Raw genomic sequence first — 26,936 nt, 5'->3', positions numbered from 1 at the left:
CTTTATGACCACAGACTCGGAAAGTCTTTCTCCCGTGGGACGACTGGGATCTTTTCCTAAATAAGGAGTGGCATTGCACATGTACTTTGTCTCCAAATCTGCCACAATCCAAAAAGGCAGAACCGTAACAACAGACAACTTCTTCACGTCACTTTCGCTGGCTAATAGACTGCTGCACCGCAATACAACTCTGCTTGGCACCATGAATAAAGTGCGACGGGAACTTCCACCTGCAGCTAAAGTCAGTTCAGTACATGAACAATTCTCCACGCTGGTGTTTAGATCTCCCAGTGCCATGCTGACAGTGTATGTGCCCAAAAAGATGAATTCTGTCTGCATTCTCAGCACAATGCACCATGATGTGGAGATTGGGCAAGATAAAAAAAAACAAACAAACACGGTCACAGACTACAACCACATGAAGGTATGCTAATGAAAAAAATATTAGTGTGACGAAGTATTCTGGTGCTCTTCTGGTGATAAAATGATTTCTTCAAAATGTCACATATATTTGTCTTTCTTTTTTCCCCAGCGTGGCGTTGACATCATGAACCAGGAGGCGCGTGCTTGTTCAGTGCGCACAGGAACACGCAGGTGGCCGGTTGCTGTGTTGTACAACATCCTTGACCTAGCAGCGATGAACGCACACGTACTGTATAAGGCATGCACGGGGTCCGCTGAGGAAAGAAGAGTGTTCATGGCTCACCTTGCAGAGGAACTTCGTCGTCGCTTCTTACAGGAAAAGGCGATGGAAAAAGAAAAGATGATACAGCGTCAACAAACTTCCGTTCTAAGACCTCAGCTTCCCCCAGGGAAGAAAGTACAGTGTCAGGTGCTCATTCACTGTAATAGGAACCATAGCACAGAGAGGTGTGTACACTGCAACAAGTACACATGTTGTAAATGTAGGAATGGCGGACCTTGGGTGTGTGGGAACTGTTAATATTTGAATGTGATGATTTTATATAGCACGGATCGGAAATCAGCAGTTCTTAACATTGCACCACGCAAGCTGTCGTATCAACCACCAACTGTAACTTGCTTTCTTTATTCTTCGGTTATAGTCTTGAATAAAAGTGCACTTTTATTTATGTGAAACCAGCTGTGTCAGATGGGGTTGTATGGATTGATTCTGAATGTGACTGCGAGAATGAAAAGTGAATTAAAAAAAAAAAAAAAGCTAACCTTTACCAGTATCATAAGTTACACCGCCTGTTACAGACTGAAATCAAATTTATATTGTTATTCTAAAATTGTAAGAATAAGAGCAGTTAATTTCTTGAAGTGGAGCCGTGCGGAATCGAACTCGCCACCCTCTGACTCCCAGTCAGGCGCTGATAACACTACGCCACTGCGGCGGTTGTAGTAAGAGTGTCAATGTGGCATGCTAACGCGGCTTTTTTTTTTTTTTTTTTTTTTTGAATGAAGGCGCACGTGTTCTTTTATTTGTACCTTTTGTGAAAGTGTTTCTTTGATATATGGACTTCAGGCTTCATACGTTATATAGTTTATGCCTACATTTTGTCATTTACTATTAGAATATGAAAAACGTTTCTGTTTTAAAAATGTGTTTGCACAGCCAACTATAGAAATGGAACACACATGAAATGCGTGTATTCCAAATAACGCTAGAATTATTTCCACTGTAAAACTCCACTTCAATCCCAGGTAATCAAATCAAGGCAAGGCTTGAGCTAGGAGAGAAGTTCATTCTAAGTCGGTGGGGGGATGGAATAGCTGGCTGCTAGTAGCTTTATCAGCACATTTAGATGACAAAGGCCTCTGGCGGAGAGGTGCAAACGGATTTAAGACGCGATTTAAGGTGGGACGGATTTACGAGTTTTTTCGTAGGCTCTGGTAATTCTAGTGTTAAAAAACATTAAAAAACCGGCGTGATTATGCGGCGCATACTACGCCGCGGGTTGGTATGCAGTGTGTAAAACAGTTTGTTTGTCGCGGATAATTTGCCTTTTACCTTAACACAAAGACAATTTCCTGTTAGATTTGCCTTTGCGATGACAATTGATAAGGCACAGGGCCAAACTTTCAAAAAGATGTGCATGTATCTGCCAAAACCAGTTTTCAGTCACGGACAGCTGTATGTTGCTCTCTCCAGAGTTCCATCTTTTCATTCACTTACTGGTATGCCTGCAGGAACACGTGCAGCGAGCGAGAGAGAGCGAGCGACACACACGCATACAGGTGCGTGTGAGAGAGAGAGCGCTGGACGCATAAGAATAATAATACTTCATTACATTGATATACCGATGTTTTCAGTATTCAAAGCGCTATCCACACAGGGAGAAACCGGGAAGCAAACCCAAAATCTTCCACAGTCTCCTTACTGCAAAACAGCAACACTACCACTGCGCTACAAGGCAGTTAAAGAATGCACCGGCCTCGATTTTGTTTTCACTTCTGTTTACAGCGATCGGATCGTAGCGTGCATTGTTGCAATGTTACTTTTCTTGGTGGCTTATTACATTATGGATGTTTCACATGTTAATTTTTTTCCCTGTGCTTAAAAGACATTAAAAAATTGTTTCTCAACTGTGACTCCGCAAGCTATATTAAGCGTCAACAACGAAGACTCGCTACACCTTAATGAACAAGTGCTGAAACTTATCCCTACCGACGAAGTAACTTTCACCAGCGTGGCCTCCATCGTCACAGACAATCCCACTTTCAGTCACGGACAATTGTATGTTGCTCTCTCCAGAGGTCCATCTTTTCATTCACTCACAGTGGTATCCACAAACCCACCCCATTTGGACAACTGTGTCGTTCAGCAAGTGTTCACCCATCAATACATAATTATGCGGCGTATGTTACGCCGCGGGTTGGCTAGTTGAATATAAAATTCTACTAATAACCTACAAAGCCTTAAATGACCTTGCGCCAAACTACATCAGTGACCTTCTCCATCACTATGTGCCTGTCCGCCCACTAAGGTCCTCTGATTCTGGTAATCTTGTTGTACCTCACACTAATCTACACTCCATGGGTGACAGGACCTTCAGCTGTATAGCGCCCAGACTCTGGAATGACCTACCAAAATTAATTAGATCATCTGACTCCATGAATTCTTTTAAAAAACAACTCAAAATTCATCTGTTCAGGAAGGCTTTTAGCTCTACCTGATTTATTACCCCTCTCTCAGTTTACCTCTATGTCAAGTTGCTCATGTAATCTGTGTGTTTGTGCGAGACCATCAATTATGTTGTCTGTTAGGCTTTTTCTCTCAGAATTTACTATCTTACTCTTCTTTATTTATTTATCTGGTTTAGTACAATGCTATATACTGTATACCCTGCCGTTCTTTCTTAAACTCTGTGAAGTGCCTTGAGCATGGGAAAGGTGCTATATAAATAAAATGTATTATTATTATTATTTTGTATTTTGGAAAATAGCTGTATTGATCTTTGACAAAATTTAATTTTTTCAACTATTATGAGATACAACACTTTTTCTTTAAATATGCTTTTTTCAGTAAAACAGATTAAATTTAGAAACTGAGACATTTTGCTATTTCATGAAAAATATTAGCTTATTTTGAATTTGATGGCAGCAACATACCTCAAATGTTGGGATGGGGGCAACAAAAGGCTGAAAAGAAACAGCTGGATGAACAATTTTGCAACTAATTCAGCTAATTGGCAACAAGTGAGTAATATGATTGGGTATAAAAAGAGCATCTTTGAGAGGCAGAGTCTCTCAGATGTAAAGATGGGGCAGAGGTTCACCAATCTGCAAAAAACTTCATCTGCAAATTGTGGAACAATTTTAGAATAATGTTCTTCAACATAAAATTGAGCAGACTATGAATATCTCATCACCTACAGTACAGTACACACTATCATCAAGAGATTCCAAGAATATGTGCATAAGTGACAAGGCTGAAAATCAAGCAGCACTGTATTAAAAACAGGCATAATTCTGTCATAGAAATTACTACATGGGCTCAGGAACAGGCAAAGTGGGAAACTGTTCTGTGGTCAGACAAATTGAAATTATTTTTGGAAAACGTGGATGCTGTGTCCTCCGCACTAAAAATGAAAGGGACCGTCTAGCTTGTTATCAGTGGTCAGTTCAAAAGCCTGCATCTCTGATGGTATGGGGGCACATTAGTGCCCATGGAATTGGCACCTTGCACATCTGGAAAGGCACCATCAGTGTTACAAGGTATATACAGGCTTTAGAGCAACATAAGCTTCCTTCCAGATGTCTTTTTCAGAGAAGGCCTTGCATATTTCAGTAAGACAATGCTAAACCGCATACTGCATCTATTACAATAGTATGGCTTCATAGTACAAGAATCCAGGTGCTGAACTGGCCTGCCTGCAGACCAGACCTTTTACTAATTGAAAACATTTATCACATCATGAAACGAAAAATATAACAAAAACAACCCAGGACTGCTGAGCAGCTAGAACCCTATATCAGACAAGAATGGGACATTCCTCTCCTAAAAGTCTAGCAACTTGTCTCCTCAGTTCCCAGACGTTTAATGAGTGGAGTGTTGTTAATAGAAGAGGAGATGCTACACAGTGGTAAACATGGCCCTGCCCCAACTTTTTTGAAGTTGCCATGAAATTCAAAAATGACCTCATCCTTTTCTTAAAATGGTACATTTTCTCAGTTTAAAAATTTGATATGTTTTCTGTGTTCTATTGTGAATAAAATAAGGGTTTATGAGATTTGCAAATCATTGCATTCTGTTTTTATGTACATTTTACACAGCATCACAACTTTTTTGTAATTAGGGTTGTAAAACTAGACAACTATCTACCAATGTAACAAAGGCACCTTTTTAAAACTATCAATTCCTAAAAAGGGGGTGAGATTCTATTTAAATGCCAAGGGCTTCTGGTAACTGAGTAAAAATAGATATGCTGTTGGTTATGAGTTGAGGGCAAAAACAAAGCATGTGGTCTTGTGAAAAAGCCTGTTTTTATTTCTCACCAGTTCACTGTGTTTTGATGTTAAATTACTGACCTTTGAAGGTAGAAGAATTAAACATACTGTAAGATAGTAAATTGTATTATATGTAGATTTAGAAATAATGCACTCGTCAAAGAGTGGCTTTACACTAGTTGTTTGTTAATCTAAGATCTTTTTCACCCAGTGTTGCTCTGCAGAGTTGAAGGGTAAGTTTCCTTGTAAGTACTACTATGATTTTGAAATTGCTCTCCTATTTGTTGGGTTGTTTAAGAGCGGGTGTACTTCTAGACAGTGAGTTATTGTACAGTGAACAAAATCTCATATTCACAAGAAACAAGTTTTTTTTTTTAATTTGTAAGATTAGCTGCTATGCATTAGAATGGGTGAATTAAACCTATCTAGCACTTTTCGTTAATAGTGTATACTTCATTTTTCATAATTAAATAAATCTGGATGATAAAACCTGCAATGTCAGTTATTGTGCTGTTTAATCATGAAATGATCCTAGGGTGAAAACATATCTTTAGAAGACATCTTAACTCATCAAAACATTAAGCAGATAGAAAAATTGAAAAAAATGAAAAACTAATTAGAGCGAAAATAAAAATCATGAATACAAAGGTTACCTGCAGACTGTCAGAATCAACAAAACCCATATTAATAAGGTTACAAAAGTAATTTTCCTGGAAAAATAAATCAATAAATTTAGCATACATATAGTACATGTGTATTGAACTAAAGGAACCAAGTAACACACATACATACACATATACATATAAACAGATAAACAGAAGGCAGCAAACAGTTACAAATTAAACAAGGAAAAACAAATATACACATAATAGAGATGGTATTTCTGTTTATGAACGTCCCAAATCCTCACCTTAGTCCTCGTATATTTACACTTACCAGCCGGTCGCAAAGAAACAACTGTAATCTGAATTTCCACTCGTGTTTATCGTTAGGGTTGACTGCTACTGTGGCTAAATACTTTACTCTTTCTCTTATATTTATAAGATAAAGCACAAAAAACAGGCAGGAGGCAGGTTAACTTAAGGTTCCTAATGTGCCTAAAACAGAAGCAAATACAATGAGAGTGATAAATCATACTAAATACAACCTGGATAGCAGCTTCTCTTACTAGCAGTCTATAAACTTAATTTGCTTACATTGCCAGGTGGCTGTTTGTAGTAAGCTTATAATTCTTCTGAACTATTGTGGTCTCTGGATGAAATGATGAAGAGAGAGAGTGAGAGACCTTGAATTTCTCTATAGCTCTTAATTTATGCTATTCTTGCTCTTCCCTGTTTCACCTCTCAACTGAGGTCTGACTCTTTTCACGACTCTAAGTAGAGTACAAGAAGTTTTTCATCTCACTAGTGAAACATTTACTAAATACATACTGTACTTTATCACTGTAAACATACATGTCTTACTATATGTAAAATATTAAAGCAAAACTCAACCATTCAATTGTTTCAAAGTTCATTCTAATGTCAAGTGCAGTGTTTCAATTTCTAAATCTAAAGAGCAAACTGCCTTTTCTTTAGAGATTAACATCTCATTAGAACAGGGGTGGGCAAAGTCAGTCCTGGAGGGCCGCAGTGGCTGCAGGTTTTTGCCCCAGCCCAGATGCTTAATTAGAAAACAGTCCTTCCCAATAATTTAATTTCATGGCTTGTTTGTGCTTTAACACAGCTATGTCAGGCCATTCTCATGTCCTAGATTTTTTTTTTCCTTTCTAAGCATATCACCCAAACGATTTGAAGTCTAAAATGGATGAATAGTACACAATCTTTCACTTTTTTCTCTTCACTTTCCTTCCAAGTATTTAATTAAACCAAATAGTGCACAATAAATTTACACGGGTGTAAATGGTAACAAGCTAAATGGAGAAATACTGGTTTCTTTTGTCATTTGCATGTTATTGCCAATAAGGAGCCATTGAAAACCGAGAATTCAGCTGTTTAAGACCAAAATAAGCAATAAGGGCTCAAAATCTTAACGAGCAAGACAACTAAAGTGAAGTAGAAGTGTCACTTGAGCAATAAGGGCTTCTAATTAAGCAAGGTTGGAACAAAAACCTGCAGCCACTGTGGCCCTCCAGGAATGACTTTGCCCACCCCTGCATTAGAACATTAAAAAGATTTAGATGAGAACAGGCCATTCACCCAATAAGTTTGCCAGTCCTATCCACTTGTTTCTTCCAAAGTAACATCGAATCGAGTTTCTAAAGCCTTACTGTCTATCACACTACTTTGTAACTTATTCCATGTGTCTGTTGATCTCTGTGAAGAAAAACTTCCTAATGTGTTTGAGAAATTTACCTTTAACAAGCTTCCAACAGTCTCAGTGTGTTCTTGTTGAACCTGTACTAATTTCCTTCATAGTTTTGAATACCATGAACATTTCCTGCAGCCCTGAAATCAGCCTAGTCACTCCTCTCTGGATGTTTTCTAGTGCTTCTGTGTCTTTTTTGTAGCCTGGAGGCCAAAACCGTTCACAATACTGCAGATGTGGACTTACCAGTGGATTATAAAGCTTCAGCATAACCTCCTTAGACTTGTACTCTACACATCATGCTATATAACCTAATATTCTGTTAGCTTTCTTAATGGCTTCTGATTACTATCTGGAAGTGGATAATGATGAGTCCAGTATGACTCCTAAATTCTTCTCATAAGTTGTACATTTTATTTTCAGACCTCTCATTGTGTATTCAAATATGGCATTATTACTTGCTACGTGTGATACTTTACATTTACTTGCATTAAATTTCATTAGCCACAAATCTGCCCAAGCATGCATGCTGTCTGAGTCCCTTTGCAATGATTCAATGGAGTTTAGATTATCTGCCTATTCACGAGGCTTGGTATCATCTGCTAATTTAACCAGCATATTATTTGTATTCATATCCATATATTAAAAATAGCAGCACCCCTATGTGATGGTCTGGGTCAGCTCCATGCTCCCTCTGTTGTGCATCCAGGAGCCTCTTCAATCCGAGCCGTTGATAGTCATAGACTGAGATGAGACAGGTAAATTAGGACACATACTTACAGTATGGGTAGGTGTAAAAAGGTGTCAAGTGCTTTTATTAAAATCAGTTAAAAATATTCCTAATAAATATGTCCATTAATATGAGGTTAAAATCCCTGGCAGGGAACTGTACTTTAAAAATGACCAAACCCTGATGCCTCCTTCTAAAATCCCACCTCTCCACGGCTTACCCACTTTGGATCTAGCAGTCTGAGGAGACGTCCAACCTGCAGGCATAGCCAGCCTTCTAAATCCAAGCTCGGGCCCCTGCTGCAGTTTCTTCACCTGGCTGCCTGTCTCTGTTCTACTGCACATTGGCTTTTCCGCATCCTGCCATCTCCACCATTCCTTCCTTTAACTTCCATCTCTCATTGCTCTCTCTCCATCCCTTTCTCCATCTCTGTCTCACTCAGCTGTGCAGGCTCCTCTTATATTGGCATGATTGAGAGCAGATGTAATCCTCTGTCGAGGTGAGAATGCAGCACCAGACTGATCCACCCACATTTGCAGGTGAGCGTGCGACCAGCTTTTCACATCTTGGGATGAGATTATTTATTTAAAATCTGCACAACGCCACAGACCATTTACCCCACCCTAACACTGAACCCTGTGGAACACCACTGTGAACTTCACCTAGTTCTGATAATGTTCTTTGCACCATCACCCTCTGCTTCCTGTGTTTTAGCCAATGCTGCACTCATCTACACATTACAGTAATCCCTCGCTATATCGCGCTTCGCCTTTCGCGGCTTCACTCCATCGCGGATTTTATATGTAAGCATATTTAAATATATATCGCAGATTTTTCGCTGCTTCGCGGGTTTCTGCGGACAATGGGTCTTTTAATTTCTGGTACATGCTTCCTCAGTTGGTTTGCCCAGTTGATTTCATACAAGGGACGCTATTGGCAGATGGCTGAGAAGCTACCCAGCTTACTTTTCTCTTTCTCTTGCACTGACTTTCTCTGATCCTGACGTAGGGGGATTGAGCAGGGGTTCTGTTCGCACACCTAGACGATACGGACGCTCGTCTAAAAATGCTGAAAGATTATCTTCACGTTGCTATCTTTTGTGCAGCTGCTTCCTGAAACGACATGCTGCACGGTGCTTCGCATACTTAAAAGCTCGAAGAGCATGTATTGATTTTTGCTTGCTTGTTTTTCTCTGTCTCTCTCTCTCTTTCTGTGCTCTTGACGGAGGGGGTGTGAGCTGCTGCCTTCAACAGCTTTGTGCCGCGGTGCTTCACATACTTAAAAGCCAAACAGCCCTATTGATTTTCCTCTGCCTTTATGACAGTCTCTGCTCCTGACTCCTTTGAAGAGGAAGATATGTTTGCATTCTCTTAATTGTGAGACGGAACTGTCATCTCTGTCTTGTCATGGAGCACAGTTTAAACTTTTGAAAAAGAGACAAATGTTTGTTTGCAGTGTTTGAATAACGTTCCTGTCTCTCTACAACCTCCTGTGTTTCTGCGCAAATCTGTGACCCAAGCATGACAATATAAAAATAACCATATAAACATATGGTTTCTACTTCGCGGATTTTCTTATTTCGCGGGTGGCTCTGGAACGCAACCCCCGCGATGGAGGAGGGATTACTGTATACCCTGAACTCCCAACTGTTTTGGTTTAATGCCCAACTTCTCATGTGGTACCTATTCAAATGCTTTCTGAAAGTCACGATAAATAATATCACATGCACCACTCATATCCTTTTGTTACTTCCTCATATAATTCCAGCATGTTAGTAGAACACAACCTCCCTCATCTGAGCTCATGCTGACTGTTCAGTAAAACTCCTTTTTCTTGGCGTGTGTTGCTCAAATCTTATTCTTAATAATTACTTTCATTAATTTTCCTGTGATGCATGTTAAGCTTACTGGCATATATTTACTTGGATCTTCCTGATCACCCTTTTTATGTAATGGGATAATTTTTGCCAATTTCCAGTCGTTTGTAATTTCTCCAGTGCTCAGTGTCTTCCTGAAAATATGCACCAAGTGTTCATATATGTACTCACTAACTTCCTTAAGTACTCAAGGATAAATACTACCTGATCCTGATAATTTGTTTGACTATTTAATCTGAGCAGTACTTCTCCCTCAGAAATTTCCAAATCCCTCAGTAACTCCTTAGTAGTCCGTGTTACAGGTGAGAAGTTACCTACTTCTTCACATGTGAAGACCTCACAAAAATGCAGGTTTAGACAATTTGCCATTTCACAGTCTGTATACAGGTATTTCAGTTCCTCTTTGCTATATCTGATGCAATTCACCTCCTCCTTGACTGTTACTGAAACATTCTGAAAAAATCGCTTTGGGCCATCTTTTTCCTTTTCTGCAATATTTCTCTCTAACTGCCTTTTACCTCCCCGAATATCTTTCTTAATGTTTGATTTGGAGTTATCTGAGTTATACGCCTTATATAACTGTTTTTTCCTTTGCAGCTTCATTTTTATCTTTTTATTTCCACTGCAGTGTTTTTTTATTGTGTTATTTCCTACTAATAGAAATTTTTGGGGCATACCTGCCCTAATTTATATGTCTCCACAACCAAAAGCTTTTCCCAGTTTATTACTTTTAGGCTTTGCTGTATCTTTTCAAAATTTACCCCACCAAATTTAAACTTAAGTTTTAGTCTTTGCAGCCACACTTTGCCAGAACACTGAGAATTTTATTATATTTTCGTCACTTGACCCTTAGGTTCAATCACCTCTGTACCGCCAATTCTATCCTGGTTATTACAAAATACTAAATCTAAACAGGCTTCCCCTTGTGTTGGTGCTTTGACATAAGGTGTTGAAAAACAGTCATTTGTTGTGTCTGTAAACTCCTGTTGTTGTACTTCACTATTTGCAAAGTTAGCCTAATTAATATTCAGATAGTTAAAGTCCCCCATGACTATAATATCCCTCTGTAAACTTGTGAAAAAAGGTGTGCATTGAAATTACCGTCTGCATTGGGGGGTGGCTATAGCACACTCCTTAAATAAGGCCTCTTTTTGATGTTTTCCAGATATACTGACTAAGATGTGGCTCATCATCCAATTAAAGGAAACTTGCATTTAAATTCTGCTTCACATAAACAACAACTCTCCCTCCTTTTTGTTCTGTAATCCTTGATAAAAATGTGTACCCATCTATGTTACGCTTATCCCATCTTTGTTATTTAACCAGGTTCCTGCTACTGCTATAATATCTTAATTACGATCAGCTACATACAACTCTAGTGCACTTGGTTTATTTTTGATACTTCTTGCATCAAGGCACGCTATTTTTAATATGTTCCTTTTTTACTTTTGCATTTAAACTTTGGGTTAGAATTTACTGTACTATTCATATTTGTTTTTACACCATTGTTTATCCCCTGATGTATAGTTCTAAATTGGGCCTGTCCTAAATTCCCTACCCCTCACATTTCCAATTTGTATACCTGGTTAAGTCCCCTTCATATGTTACAGTCAACATATCGGCTAAAGAATTTAGTTGTGGAAAAAAATTCTTAAAGATGACCCAAGCTGTGGCTTGAACATTGCCATAGAGCATTGCCACAGAGAGCAAATTTTAATGGAGAAATGATTAATGATGGGGCATGGAAATTCATACTTTATAGTTCATTGTATTTTCTTGATTTTCAATAATAGTTTTCCCTATTGTTTTTGCCTTCCATTTTTCAGTTTTAACAAAGATTTTTCATGATGATGACTTTAATAGTTTAGTTTTGTGTACTGTAAAATGTAGTATCTGTTGTGGAACACCAGCCCTGGTCACAGACAGGCAGACACCGATAGTCAAAAACACACGTTTATTTACAATTAAAAGTGTCCATAAAGTCCCGCACAGCAGACAGTGCCCCTACACCAACCACAATTAGATTCCGGGCCTTCCAATGCACCTTCCTCTTCTCACTGCCTCTACTCCTCTCCTCTGAGTTTCGTCCTCTTCCTCCCGACTCCGGCTTTCGACTGGAGGGAGGTGGCCTCTTTTATACCCACCCGAACGTGCTCCAGGTGCCCTGTGATGAACTTCCATGTGGTACTTCTTGGTGTGGCAGAAGTGCCGCATGAGCACCTGGAAGCACTCCGGGTGTCCCCAGTATTCCTTCTGCCAGCACCTCCGGGTGTGGTGGAAGTGCTGACGTCCAGGGCTCCACAATCGTCTGGGCACCCCCTGGCAGTGGCCATGGGCTCCTATAGGGTTGAGCTTCCATGTTCCCATGGCCGCCATACAAGCCAGGGCGGCTGCCCTCTCGTGGTCCGGGGGAGGCATAGTCCCTCTCTCGGTCCTTCTAGGCGTCCCGGCTGGGCACAGCCCTCAGCCGCCCACCACACTGTACAATAGCTTACTTCTGAGTTCATTCATATTTTCCTGTGATCATAACTGCAGAGAATTTGTGCTTGTCCAACATTTTTATAATTCTTCTCTCAGCAATAGTGTATCCGCCTATGCCTTCACTTGCAGTGCACAATGAATGTTTATTGGTTCCTCAGCACATTACAAGGGTTTTCCTTGCCATCTCAGAATATTAATAGAACAATAATAGCATTTAATGTTTTATTATTTTAATATTTATTCTTCAGCCACAGGGGATGCACAAACCAGTGTGTTTCTTCGTGCCGTTCCCAAGCCCAGATAAATGGGGAGGGTTACATCAGGAAGGGCATCCGGTGTAAAATTTTGCCAAATCAATATGTGATATAACAATACAAATTTCCATACTGGATCGGTCGAGCCCCGGGTTAACAAGGACCACCACCAGTACTGTTAGCCAACAGGGTGCTGGCAGAAATTGGGCTACTGTTGGCCGAAGAAGAAGAAGAAGAAGAGGGGGGAGACGTGTCTGGAGGCAGGAGGAGAGGAGGAAAGTAAAGAGAGTGGAACGGAGGGTAGGAACTTTGAATGTTGGCAGTATGACTGGTAAGGGGAGAGAGTTAGCAGATAAGATGGAGAGAAGGAAGGTTGATATATTGTGCGTGCAAGAGACTCAATGAAAGGGTAGTAAGGCCAGATGGATCGGAGGTGGATTCAGATTGTTCTATCATGGTGTGGATGGGAGGAGAAATGGGGTAGGATTTATTCTGAAGGAACAGTATGTCAAGAGTGTTTTGGAGGTGAAAAGAGTGTCAGGCAGAGTAATGATTATGAAGCTGGAAATTGGAGGTGTGATGATGAATGTTGTTAGTGCATATGCATCGCAAGTTGGGTGTGCAATGGGTGAAAAAGAAAATTTTTTGAGTGAATTGGATGAAGTGATGAACAGTGTACCCAAGGGACAGAAAGTGGTGATTGGAGCGGATTTCAATTGGCATGTTGGTGAAGGGAACAGTGGAGATGAGGAGGTGATGGGTAGGTATGGTGTCAAGGAGAGGAATGAAGAAGGTCAGAGGATAGTGAATTTTGCCAAAAGGATGGACATAGCTGTGGTGAATAAGTATTTTAAGAAGATGGAGGAACATAGGGTTACGTACAAGAGTGGAGGAAGATGCACACAGGTAGATTACATCCTATGCAGAAGAGTTGATCTGAAGGAGATTGAAGACTGCAAAGTGGTGGCAGGGGAAAATGTAGTTAAGCAGCATAGGATGGTGGTCTGTAGGATGACATTGGAGATCAAGAAGAGGAAGAGAGTGAGGGCAGAGCCAAGGATCAAATGGTGGAAGTTGAAAAAGGAAGACTGCAAGGTTGAGTTTAGGGAGGAGGTGAGACAGGTACTGATTGGCAGTGAAGAGTTACCAGACAGCTGGAAAACTACAGCAGATGTAGTAAGGGTGACAGCAAGAAGGGTGCTTGGCGTGACATCTGGAAAGAGGAAGGAGGAAAAGGAAACCTGGTGGTGGAATGAAGAAATACAGGAGAGTATACAGAGGAAGAGGATGGCAAAGAAGAAGTGGGATAGTCAGAGAGATGCAGAAAGTAGACAAGAGTACAAGGAGATAAGGTGCGAGGTGAAGAGAGAGGTGGTGAAGGCTAAAGAAAAGGCATATGGTGAGTTGTACGAGAGGTTGGAAACAAGGAGGGAGAAAAGGACATGTACTGATTGGCTACACAGAGGGACCGAACTGGGAAAGATGTGCAGCAGGTTAGGGTAATAAAGGATAAAGATGGAAACGTACTCACAAGCGAGGAGAGTTTGTTGAGAAGATGGAAAGAGTACTTTGAGAGGCTGATGAATGAAGAGAATGAGAGAGAGAAGAGGTTGGATGATGTGGAGATAGTGAATCAGGAAGTGCAATGGATTAGCAAGGAGAAAATAAGGACAGCTATGAAGAGGATGAAAAATGGAAAGGCCGTTGGTCCAAATGACATACCTATGGAAGCATGGAGGTGTTTAGAAGAAATGGGAGTGGAGTTTTTAACCAGATTGTTAAATGGAATCTTGGAAAGTGAGAGGATGCCTGAGGAGTGGAGAAGAAGTGTACTGGTGCCGATATTTAAGAATAAGAGGGATGTGAAGGACTGCAGTAACTACAGGGGAATAAAATTGATGAGCCACAGCATGAAATTATGGGAAAGAGTAGTGAAAGCTAGGTTAAGAAGTGAGGTGATGATTAGTGAGCAGCAGTAGGGTTTCATGCCAAGAAAGAGCACTACAGATGCAGTGTTTGCTCTGAGAATGTTGATGGAGAAGTTTAGAGAAGGCCAGAAGGAGTTGCATTGCGTCTTTGTGGACCTGGAGAAAGCATATGACAGGGTGCCTTGAGAGGACCTGTGGTATTGCATAAGGAAGTCGGGAGTGGCAGAGAAGTACGTAAGGGTTGTACAGGATATGTACGAGGGAACTGTGACAGTGGTGAGGTCTGCAGTAGGAGTGACGGATGCATTCAAGTTGGAGATGGGATTACATCAGGGATCGGCTCTGAGCCCTTTCTTATTTGCAGTGGTGATGTACAGGTTGACAGACGAGATTAGACCGGAGTCCCCGTGGACTATGATCTTTGCTGATGACATTGTGATCTGTAGCAATAGTAGGGAGCAGGTTGAGGAGACCCTGGAGAGGTGGAGATATGCTCTAGAGAGGAGAGGAATGAAGGTCAGTAGGAACAAGACAGAATACATGTGTGTAAATGAGAGGGAGGTCAGTGGAATGGTGAGGATGCAGGGAGTAGAGTTGGCGAAGGTGGATGAGTTTAAATACTTAGGAACAACAGTACAGAGCAATGTGGCTTGTGGAAGAGAGGTGAAAAAGAGTGCAAACAGGGTGGAATGGGTGGAGAAGAGTGTCAGGAGTAATTTGTGACAGACAGGTATCAACAAGAGTGAAAGGGAAGGTCTACAGGATGGTAGTGAGACCAGCTATGTTATATGGGTTGGAGACGGTGGCACTGACGAGAAAGCACGAGACAGAGCTGGAGGTAGCAGAGTTAAAGACGCTAAGATTTGCATTGGGTGTGACGATGATGGATAGGATTAGAAATGAGTACATTAGAGGGTCAGCTCAAGATGGACGATTGGGAGACAAAGTCAGAGAGGCGAGATTGCATTGGTTTGGACATGTGCAGAGGAGAGATGGTAGGTATATTGGGAGAAGGATGCTAAGGATAGAGCTGCCAGGGAAGAGGAAAAGAGGAAGGCCTAAGCGAAGGTTTATGGATGTGGTGAGAGAGGACATGCAGGTGATGAGTGTAACAGAACAAGATGCAGAGGACAGAAAGATATGGAAGAAGATGATCCGCTGTGGCAACCCCTAATGGGAGCAGCTGAAAGAAGAAGAATATTTATTCTTCAGTACATCCATCTATTTTCTTTCATATTTAATGTTTTGGTTTTATAAATTACATTACAGTGAATAAGCTTCAAGTTAGCCAGACATGCAGTGCTACATCCTATTTGGATTAAATCTGTTATTCCATCCTTCTACAGAAAGAAAGACAAGACACAATCTAATGTTTTTTGATACTACAGCCAGACAATCTCAGTGCAGAGGAACTGGATAAACCTCTGTCACTTTCAGAATTACTAGATGCTATAAACTCACTTCAGAGTGAGGAAGCAGTAGGCCGTGATGGCTACCCTAAAAAAAATAATTAAGTTAGCTTCCCTTTTATTAGTAACATTTATAAAAGCAGAGACAATAAAATTCTACCTCAAACTTTTCACCAAGCATTAATTATCATCTTTCCAAAGAAAAATAAGGATTTATTACACTATGCATCACACAGACCAATCTCACTTCTGAATAATGATCAAGATGGTTAAGATGCCATCCAAAGTTCTAGCTAGAAGAATTGAGAAAGTGCTTCCTTTGGTAATTTCATAAGACCAAACTGGATTTATTAAAGGCAGACACTTAGCCTCCAATCTTTGATGCCTGTTAAATGTAATATATTCACTCATAAAATCTAACACCCTGGAGACCTTATTATCTTTAGATGCAGAAAAGCATTTAATATGGTTGAATCAGACTACCTATTCACTACATTGCACAAATTTGGGTTTGGCCCGAACATACGTATATGCATGGATCAAACTACTATATATCAGTTTAAAAGCTTCTGTTTGTATTAACATTACTTCTGACTAGTTCAAACTAAAATGTGGTACGAGACAAGGATGTCCCCTGTCACCACTTCTATTTGCAATTGCCATTGAACCACTGGCTGTGCACTTCCGAAATGCGTCTTTGATAAAGGGGATTATTTTGTTTTGACCAACAAAATTCTGTTCCTGCAGTCCTAACAGCAGATGATATCTGGACTCAAAATTAATTTGAATAAAAGTGTGCTTTTTCCAGTGAGCTTTCTAGCACACAACATTAGATTGGACACCTTTTATCATCACAGACCAGTTTAAATACCTAGGGGTAAACATCAGAAGAAAATATAAAGCTCTTACAACAAAATTTTGCTGTCAGCACGGAAAAAACTTAAACAAGATGTACATGTGCATGGTTTACTCTCCATCTCACTTTAGCAGGGAGAATTAACATTGTCAAGATGAGTTTCCTTCCTAAGATTCTTTTTCTATTTTAAAGCCATATACATTAACAAATAATTTGTTAAGAAATTGATTCAATCATAACCTCATTTATTTGGAATTCAAAACATCCAGGCATTCAAAGGGCGACCCTACAACAATCTAAAGCAGAAGGTGGCATGGCTGTACCCAACTTTCAAGACATAATGATCAGTTTTGAAGACTCAGACAGCATTTCTGTAATATATATAAAAGCATTTTAAAATCCCTTACTTTCAAAGATACCAGAAAAGGATTTCTTAATCAACAATTCAAAAAAGGAATGGAAGTCATACACAGAATTCACCCTAATTCCATATACATAAAGCATACAGTTACTCAACTTAAAATCTTTTATCAAGCATATCTATCTCGTTTAAATTTGTCCAAAATATTTTCAGGGCAAGACCCACCCTGTGAACGTTGCAATCAAGCTCTAGCCTCACTGGGTGACATATTTTGGCAAGAGTCTTTAAATGCCTATCAGAGAGCCTTGGTGTCACAATCAGTCCTAATGCATTAACAGTTATGTTTGGTGTACTCCCAGATGGGCTTAAAATGGAGAAGGACAAACAAACTGTAATTGCCTTCACTTCACTACTAGCATGTAGACTTATCTTGCTCAACTGGAAGAATCCTATCCCACCTCTTATAAGTCAGTGGGTAACTGATGTTGCATACTATTCGAATATGGAAAAAATCAAATTCTCACTTAGAGGATCTGTTCAAAACATTTTTTAAAACCTAGCAAGATCTAATCATTTTAGAATAAGAATTTATATTTCTACTCCTAAACTTTTAGTCTACTTTGACTTGATTGTATAGAATGTTACTTGTTTTTAATAAAATCAATAAAAAAAGAAAGATGTTAATAGATTTACAGTGGAATGCTGTTCTCCTTCAAACCTGATTTTTAAAAATGTGAATAAGTGTAATAGTGTTACATAACAATATTAAGTATTGAATGTCATCTTCAATGTAGGCATTTGGCACAAAATCCATTTATTTGCGATTGCAATCTGAAATGGTTGGCAGATTACCTGCGCACCAACCCTATTGAAACCAGTGGAGCACGATGTGCCAGTCCACGTCGGCTAGCCAACAAGCGCATTGGACAAATTAAAAGCAAGAAGTTTCGCTGCTCAGGTAAGTATACTTTAACTTTACAGTGTCTTAATTTCTCTCTATAATTTCCTGCCTGTATCACAAAATATTTCACTCTGTTGTTACATTTCTTCTGTCACTTTGGTTTTGGCCCAGTTGAATTATAGTCAGAGGATGGGGCAAACATCTTCATATTGCAGAGAGAAGATGTGTGTGTATGTAAGGTTTATAATTGAATGTAACTTTAAATATATTTCTAAGCAGATATAAAATAAATAAGGGAGAACATTTAATTAATTTTATGAATGTTTTTATAAGTGGATTTTCCAGGTTGTACATAATGCAGAGCATTTGACAAAATTTTTAAATGTAATGTATATTACCTGACATATTCACAATATTTATTCTTTTTTGAGCTGTGAATCAGTCAATATAAATTACCCCTGGAAAAAAGTTTCAGTTTTTCCTTCATAACATAAACCTCATCCCAAAACAGCAAAGAGACATTTCACCAGGTACACAAAGAAATATTTATTTTACAAATAGTAACAGAAGGTTACCAAGTAGTAAAGGACACATACCATTCTTAAATGTGCTAAATCCAATTCTGAGTTAAGTTGGGTAATAGGAACCACTCCTGGGAACTTCTGAAGATGACCCCAAGGGTCAGGAATGGCTTTGTAACCTCCTAGGATCATTTGTCCTTCTCTATTAATGTACCAGGACTCACACTATAATAGGCAGCAAGGGGCCATTAATAACCTGGAGAGTTTCGCTGTTGCCACCATACATACTGGGGGACTGTTGTGCAGTTAACCTCCATTCCCCACTGTCTCTTTAATATTATCACAGTCTGAGAACAGTAAAACCTTGATTATCTGTCAGGGGCCGGGACCGAGGCTGTGATAAGAGAAAAGATGGATAACAGAACAGCTACTTTATAAATAATACACAGTAGGTTTGTTTAGTGAATAGTTGTATTTATTTACAAAAAAAAACTACATTAACAAAATGTAACACAGTATTATCAAAATTAATTTGTATAATACTGTAAATGACCAGCATAATAAGCAAATTCAATTCAGAGGTACCGGAGTTTTCTACATTTTACTTGGAGTCTTCATTCCATAACTGACGGTGCCTTATCTTATACTCCGTTAACTGGGTTACAGAGCACATCTCCAAAACAATAAAAGGAAGATTTTCCTACTAATAATCATCTCCTGCCACTCACATTCTTTTTCTATTCAGCAAACACTCCTCCTTATTGTCTCCTGACTCCCTACACAAAACTTCCTTCCGCCACACCTTCTTTTTTCTCCTAACTTCTCCTGTCACTCATCTCCTAAGAGGTGTGTCTGCCCCTTACAGAACAGAAGCCCTTCACCCTGTCCCATTACTTACACAGCATTCCGCCCTTTCTGCTCCCACACAATTCATCACAAGCTGCCTGGACGTCACAATATATTAATAGAACATAATATAACAGAATTTAAAAAGAAAATTACAATGCAGAAGAACATTAACACAGAATAACATTACCATCAGTGGTTTCCATTTTCATTACACATTTTTTAATTTTGTTGGAATCACGCTTTATATAATTCTCTGTTGTTCTTCCTACTCCATAAATTGAAGCAGTACTTGAAGCACACTGGCGTATGCAATTATTTGATTCTTTGCCCTGACGGTTAATGGAGACTGAAGGTTAATTGAGTGACGGATAATCAAGGTTTTACTGTACTTGCTTTAGGGTCTTCATTTTATGGCCCCAGACTGTATACTTCTACAAGAAGGTCTACCCACTCAGTCCTGCCTGTTTAACATTCCTGCAACCTGGGCTCATTCTTTATTGTGATATGTTATACTATTACACTTGTCAGAACTCTTTCCACAATTAAGGGGCTCAATTTCCCCTTCTAGTGATTTTCAGACAGAGAAGTAAGAAAAACAAAATTATTTTAATTGCCAGACAGAAAAGCTAGCAGTATGACTGGGTTGCAGTATAGGCAATGCTCACATACTTTTTAAAATTCAAACTTCCCTGCTACAAAAATAACTAGTTAAAGAGATCATAAGATGGACCAAAACCTTAAATGTAAAAATTTCTAGACCTAGAAGACGAGGAAAATCAGGTTCTAAAACCAAAACACTAGGCAAACTCATAGTCAAAATGCTAATTTTAATCCTTCAACCAAATATCACTAAGGAGAGTCAAATAGACTGAAAATGACCAACATCAGTGTCAGATGTTAATAAGCAAGTTGTCTTGAGATACAACTTTCAGGGGACATGACACAGCAACTGAGATCTGCATCCTAGCACCAGCTACTCAAAATGGCACCACCCATGCATAAACAATATAACATTGTGGTAAAACAAACATAACATAATAATTAACATATCCTGAGATAATAACTTGTAAAAATAATCCCACACAGAGGTTCCCTTATGTCAGAAACCTTCCAAAATGTCAAAAGTTCCTTAACAAAAAAAACAAAAAAAAAAAACATGTAGCAGAAAATTTTTTTTACCCAGTCTTAACAGGTTACACGTTAGTTGGTTAGCCCAGTTACACGGTTAAGGCAACATTAGGTAATGTACTCTGTTGAATTGTATCTTACTGCACCAAACTGCTTTAACCCATGATCCTGACTAGTACAACCTCCACACTTTAGAAATTTTGTGTTACAAAATCCATTGGTTAAAATGGAAAACTCACCCTTGAAGGACTGTAATAATGCACTCATATTTATAGAACAAAAAATTGGCAGGGGAGTGGGGTTGGTGTTATTCATAAAGGCGTAATGAAAAAGTGCTGGTACAGGGTACCAGTCAGTAATTATATATATTTTTTCATTTTTATACTTGCTTGTTTGTTTATTTGTATTCCAGGTTAGAAAGGTATCAGTTTGACTTTTTGGTTATACTGATTGTTACTGCAGTATGCTGAGACTTAATGATTAATTTGGCAGCTGCATGATGGTTTTTTGAAAAATCCTAGGGTGAATCATCTTTTAACTACATTATAGAATCTGAATTGGTGAGCTAAGTATTAAAAAGAGCAAAATTGTAATAGCACCAATAGTTAAGCTCAAAGGGCAGCCACTGAAACTGGGAGTTCATCTTGAAATGCAGATGGCTTGTGTTGGTGAAGTATTACATGAACAGTTCTACATTAGAGTAACAGGTAAATGGATTATAAATGTATGTAAAATATAAATTAACAAACCAAAGTACAGTAATATTCATTTTTGTCTGTTTTTGGTTTGGTAGTTTATTGTTTAAGGATGTTTTTAAAAGGTTAATATATGTGCTTATCTTTTTTATTTTCTGCAGCTAAGGAGCAATACTTCATCCCAGGTATGTAAGAAAACTATTTTAACTTTTAATTTTGAAAGCATTATCCTACGTGATTCATAATCACCAATTCTTGTAACATAGTATATCAGGAAAACATGTAAGACCCACCAGCTATAATGAACAAAACTTTAAATAAGTATCTGCTGAATTAAATTATTTATCCTAGTCAAAACAAGGCTTAAAACAGAAACCTCACATGATAGCATAAAATACATTTACTTTTTAATGACACCACCATTGCATGCTGATGAACATTTCAGACATAACTGGTCAGTTTACTGTTGCTAACACTGGAGCATGTCCTTAGACTGTGGAAGGAACCAGTACATTCCCATACAAACAACCTTTAAAGATTTACTTAATCTCACTGCCAATAATGAGAAACCTTCCTCCTAACCCTGCAACAGTTGGCAGTGTAGGATTCTACTTTAAATAATGTGAGAGCCCATTTCAGACTTTTGTTTTTCAATTCATTAGCACACTTAAGCCTTGCTGTAATTGCTTATTTAATTCAGAGTTGTGGGATACTATAACTTAATTCAGCAGAATCAGCTACCTAAACCTCACACATTTGGGATCTTAAGAGGAAAACCTGACTGCACGGGAAAAAAATCGTGGGTGGCAATAGTCCAAAAGTCCAGGGGTAGAAAAGATCAGTGGGTGTGTTGTTCTAGTATGTCCAGGTTTCAGAAGTGCTAGGTTTCTCAAATGGCACCAACAAGTGTGGTAACAGTTTTTATAACATTCAAATAATATTCTTTTGGTACAATAAACTAATCAGTGTTTAAGTAGGAGATTTACCCCCTTTTGCTAGAGATCTGATAACAAAGTTCATATTTGTCAAAGAAAAAAGCAAGAATGTATAATAAAAAGGAAATTCAAGCAATAATTATAATAAATAGAAACAATTATGAAAGAGTAATATTTCGTAAGCAAGTCATATACAGTTTATGAGTACAAGCTTATTAAATACATAAACCATAGGTGACACATTAAGTATTGATCAAACTTAACTGATGCCTACAGATCTCTTGCGGGATGTTTTGTTTTTTTTTTAATTCTTTTAGTTTTTTGATTGTATTATTTTTGTTAATTTTTTAATTTTTGATTCTGTTTCTCTATACAATTTTTTGTGTCTGAGAACACATTATTGTTTGTGTTTACAATGCACATATTCCAGTAGTTATGTCACACACCATCTTATTTAAGGACCAGGGGTTGCAATAACTTCTAAATTCAACTTTACAAAATATAAAGTACAACATTCTTGACAACAATTTTTTGTTTCATGGATTCAATTTCTAGTGTTCTATACTAATCTGTGCTGCCTAGAAATTTACTTATTGGTTAAAGCAGCATGCACACAACTTTTGGGTTGGGGGTTCAAACCCAGTTGTGAAGGAGTGGGGCTAATTATTGCATGACCAATTCATTCTAAAAATGTTGTAATCTGCAAAAATAACAAAACTCTTTTTTTTACTTTACAATTTATTGAAACTTTCAATCAGTTTTGAATTAGTAAAAATTCTAAATTTGTAAGCCTAGCACTAAAATACCATAGGTTCACCAAATCACATGCAAATAATTGGGAAATCTGTGTCAATGAATGGGACCTTTCATATTTGTGCATCCTACAATAAACTAAAATCCTTTTCACAGTTGATTACTAATATTCTACTACTTCTTCTGGAATGATTCTTGTTCTGAAAAAACAAAGCTCCAAAGTGGGCAAATGGATGTGTGCATGCTTGATACAGTTTTATAATGTATAGGAAAAAGAAAAAAAATACCAATGTAAATTAATCTTTTACCAATTGATTCTACTACAACGTATAGATATTATATATTTCATTGCTAAAATAGAAAGATTGACATGTAATACTGCTTTCTCAACCCTGGAAATGAGCAGAAGTCAGTTTACAAGGAGTTGTGGGGTTTGACCTTTGTTGCTGGGACAGGATAAAGTTCCATCCAGGATTTGTTCCTGTTTTTCACTAATGCTTCTAGGATTCACTGTGACACTGAAATGGAGTTAGAACACTCATAATCTAGAAGGACAAATACATTAATTGTTTAAACAATGTGGATTGATAATTGTTTCCAATTGCCACCACCATGATTGATATACTGTAATATCTTTATCGTTTTCATCATAAATGCACTTTCAAAAATCTTTTAGCTGTGCAAAAATGAATTTGCAATGTTATAAATAGTAATGGCAGTGTTTGATAGATGTAATATGACAACAAACAGGAATTTGTTAGAAAAATTGAACAAATAATTTGAAAAACATTTATTGGAAAGTTTTTCACAAACAGATATCATATTTCTAAAAATGTCATTTTTGCATTAATTGATTTTGTTCAAAATAAATAGAAGTCTACAATTTCAGGGTGTGATAATGATTGGCTAAGTCATGCATGTCATTTATGTCTCAAGCCGTAAATATTTTTTCTGATATGGTACTTTCTTAGTTACTTTCCCTTCATTAACTGATAAGACATAAAGGACATTATCATTCGTCACCAGTCATGTGTGCTCACATTGGTCTCTACTAAGTTTGCATATCATATAATTAATTTCAGAATCACCATATTGATGACTTTTGGGTTTCAAACTCAGTATTGTTGCTAGATTGTGTTAAATTAATCAGTGATAATTGGGTACCTATTGTAGTAATTTCTGATGTGATAAAGAATCCACTCCAGACATTATAAAGGTCTGGGGCAGCCACCCATATATTATATCCTGGCTGCAGTTTTAAATAATTGAACAGAGATGTTCACAAGACTGAGTCCAAAACAGAACTGTTTGACTGGAAGCAAGATTGCGGCTTTAAAGGCCCACATAGGAAGTGACATCATCGGGGCCGGAAGTGATGTCGTCTAAGGGCTCGTTTATACTTCACGCTCAGAACATGTACATGCACGTATCATGGCTGCAATGCATTTCCAGTTTTCATTTAACTTGTCCTCTGAGCAGGTCCTCAGAAATTAACGTGCGCGAGTTACAGTAACAGCAAAAAATCGGGGGGTGCAGTGTGATAAAAGTTGGAATGTGACGTCAGAGTCTCTGTTTACTATCTACATGTGACACAAAGTCGCTATGCGGATCCTACGGGATCGATCTGCGCGCTTTGATGTTTGATGAATGGTTCGATGTGGTGAAGCAAAATGCCGACATACAGATGCATTTGTGGTGCTTTTATATTTAAGCGTTGTATATTCCCCATCGTAATGACACGATGCATTTTAAAAGTCTCACATACCATCTTTTGTGCCGTCTTTTATTTTTGCAACTTCACAACAGCAACATAATGTACAGCCACAGAGAAAAAAAATTAAGGACATTGTGAAAAGGTGTATTTTGTGATTAAAGTGGAAATTTCAGCTTTAATCTCGAAATGTCCACTTTAACCTCGCAGTTTACTTTATCATTAAAGCAGACCATCATAAACGTCATCCCAGTTTTTAATAGCTACAAGCTTCTGGGACTTCCTCCTGACCTGACAGCAGTGGAAAGCAGCAATGGATCACCACACAGAACACATTAAATTTATGATATTCCAACTCTCTGCAAATTTAGAATCTTTAGATTTATACTTGATATCACTTTCATGATGAAATGCATTAAAGTATTTATGCTACATTTTACAGATAAATCGTTAATTTCGTTTAAATAATGAATACTGTTAATAATTATACACATGGGGGTGACACGGTGACAGAGCGGTAACACTGCTGTCTTGCAGGGAGTCACGTCGCTGGTATTCCCTGCTTGGAGTTTACATGTTTTCCTGCTGGGTTTCCACAGTGTGCTCCAGTTTTCTTCCAAAGATATGCAGATTTGGTGACACTAAAATGAGGCTAGTGTATGTGAGTGCTTGTATTCACCTTGCGATGAGCTGATGCCCTGTCTACGGATTGTTTCTGCCTCGTGCCCAATGCTATTTGGAATGGGCACATCCCTGGATTGATAGATGTAATCATTAAACATCCTTTTCAGAGATACTGCGGTAAGGTGTCATCGGAATTTAATGGGTGTTCCAGGCAATTCACAACACAGCGAAGCCAAACCTGTTCTCACCGTGATAATATCTCGCACTGCCACCTGGTGGATTCGTTCAGATTTACAAAAAGTACGCGCGCAAGTATAAACAGTAAAACGCTTGTGTAGCAGAAGCGTCCACTGCAGAATGCATCACGTCGCATGAAATATAAACCCGGCCTTAGGCAGCAGGACCGGAAGTGATGTCATCAAAGGTGCCGGAACCTGGAGGGATTTCCCGGGAATGGTCTGCAAGGAACTGAGAAAGACAGTCAGCACATCCTGCCACCCCCTGGTCTGATGTGGTATTACCATTACTCAAGCCCTTTAGCTCCCACCTACTTGCACATGTGTGATACTGAATAAATACCATTGACATAAGACTTGACCACAGTATATTTCTTATTTTCTTATGTATATACTTTGAGAACATATACGTTTTCCTTTGTTACGCAAGTGATTTTTTGTCATGCTATACATGAAGTTTGTTCCATACCCCAACATGTATACTGTACATTTACTTAGCTGAATATTGTGTTTCAGGTGCAGAAGACACCCGTCTCAATAATGAGTGTAACAGTGATACAGTGTGCCCACCTAAGTGTCGCTGCGAGTCCAATGTAGTAGACTGCTCAAATCTTCGCCTCACCAAGGTTCCTGAACATATCCCGCAATCCACAGTGGAGCTGTGAGTTAAAAAAACAAACTGTGTTCCACCTTATTAACTTTGCATCAATTAATTTGGGATATCTCTATAGCTGTAGTCTTTATATTTGAACAGGCGTCTAAATGGCAATGAAATTTCTACTCTGGAAGCAACAGGTATCTTCAAAACCCTATCACAACTCAAGAAAATGTGAGTACATTTAAGTATTTACTACTGTTTTCATAATATTATAATTAATAATGTACCTATTAGTACATCTTTCTGACTCTATTAGAGAAACTATGTCAAGCAACCATTTAAACTAATTAGAACACATGGAGCAAATGAATTCCAACAGAGCCCAAAGTTAAAATAATTTTTTCTCTACTCAATTAAACAGAGTTTCCACAGTTCATAAATAGGTAGCTGGAATTTCTCCCACTGTTTATGACTTGTACAGATACACATGATATTGTTTTCAAGTATGTCTTGATGTGCTAGTCATTTTTATTTTAGATATGTTTTGGAGCACTCATAGTACATGATTATTTCAGTCTAGCTTAGAAAGATCATGAGAACACTTTAGATATGAACAGGCCATTCAGCCCAACAAAGCTTGCCACTCCTAGTCACTTAATTCTTCCAAAATACAGTAACATTAAATCTAATTTTGAAAGTAGCTAAAGTCCTACTGTATACCACATTACTTTGTAACCCATTCCATGTGTCTTTGGTTCTCTGTGTGAACAATATTGTCTTTCAAAGAATCACGTATAGGAAGAAAAAAATAACAAAACAAAACACTTCCTGCTGTACATTGGGTTTCCTATTTTCAGATAAAATGTATT

At 38.4% G+C, this 26,936-nt stretch overlaps 1 protein-coding gene across 2 annotated transcripts in view; it reads left to right on the top strand.

Annotated features, from left to right (window-relative positions):
• Window positions 1–26,936, top strand: part of slit1a (slit homolog 1a (Drosophila)) — a 342,025-nt gene that overhangs the window by 259,169 nt on the left and 55,920 nt on the right. For both annotated transcript variants that reach the window (XM_028795698.2, XM_051922445.1), the window contains exons 14-17: window positions 17,911–18,074; window positions 21,372–21,395; window positions 25,986–26,130; window positions 26,224–26,298. In XM_028795698.2, the coding sequence (XP_028651531.1) occupies window positions 17,911–18,074; window positions 21,372–21,395; window positions 25,986–26,130; window positions 26,224–26,298 (408 nt within the window). The remainder of the gene's footprint in view (window positions 1–17,910; window positions 18,075–21,371; window positions 21,396–25,985; window positions 26,131–26,223; window positions 26,299–26,936) is intronic.

This window comes from Erpetoichthys calabaricus, chromosome 2 (assembly GCF_900747795.2).
Source record: "Erpetoichthys calabaricus chromosome 2, fErpCal1.3, whole genome shotgun sequence".
NCBI lineage: Eukaryota > Metazoa > Chordata > Cladistia > Polypteriformes > Polypteridae > Erpetoichthys > Erpetoichthys calabaricus.
The sequence above is the reverse complement of the archived record's forward strand: the minus strand, read 5'-3'. Positions and strand labels throughout refer to the sequence as shown.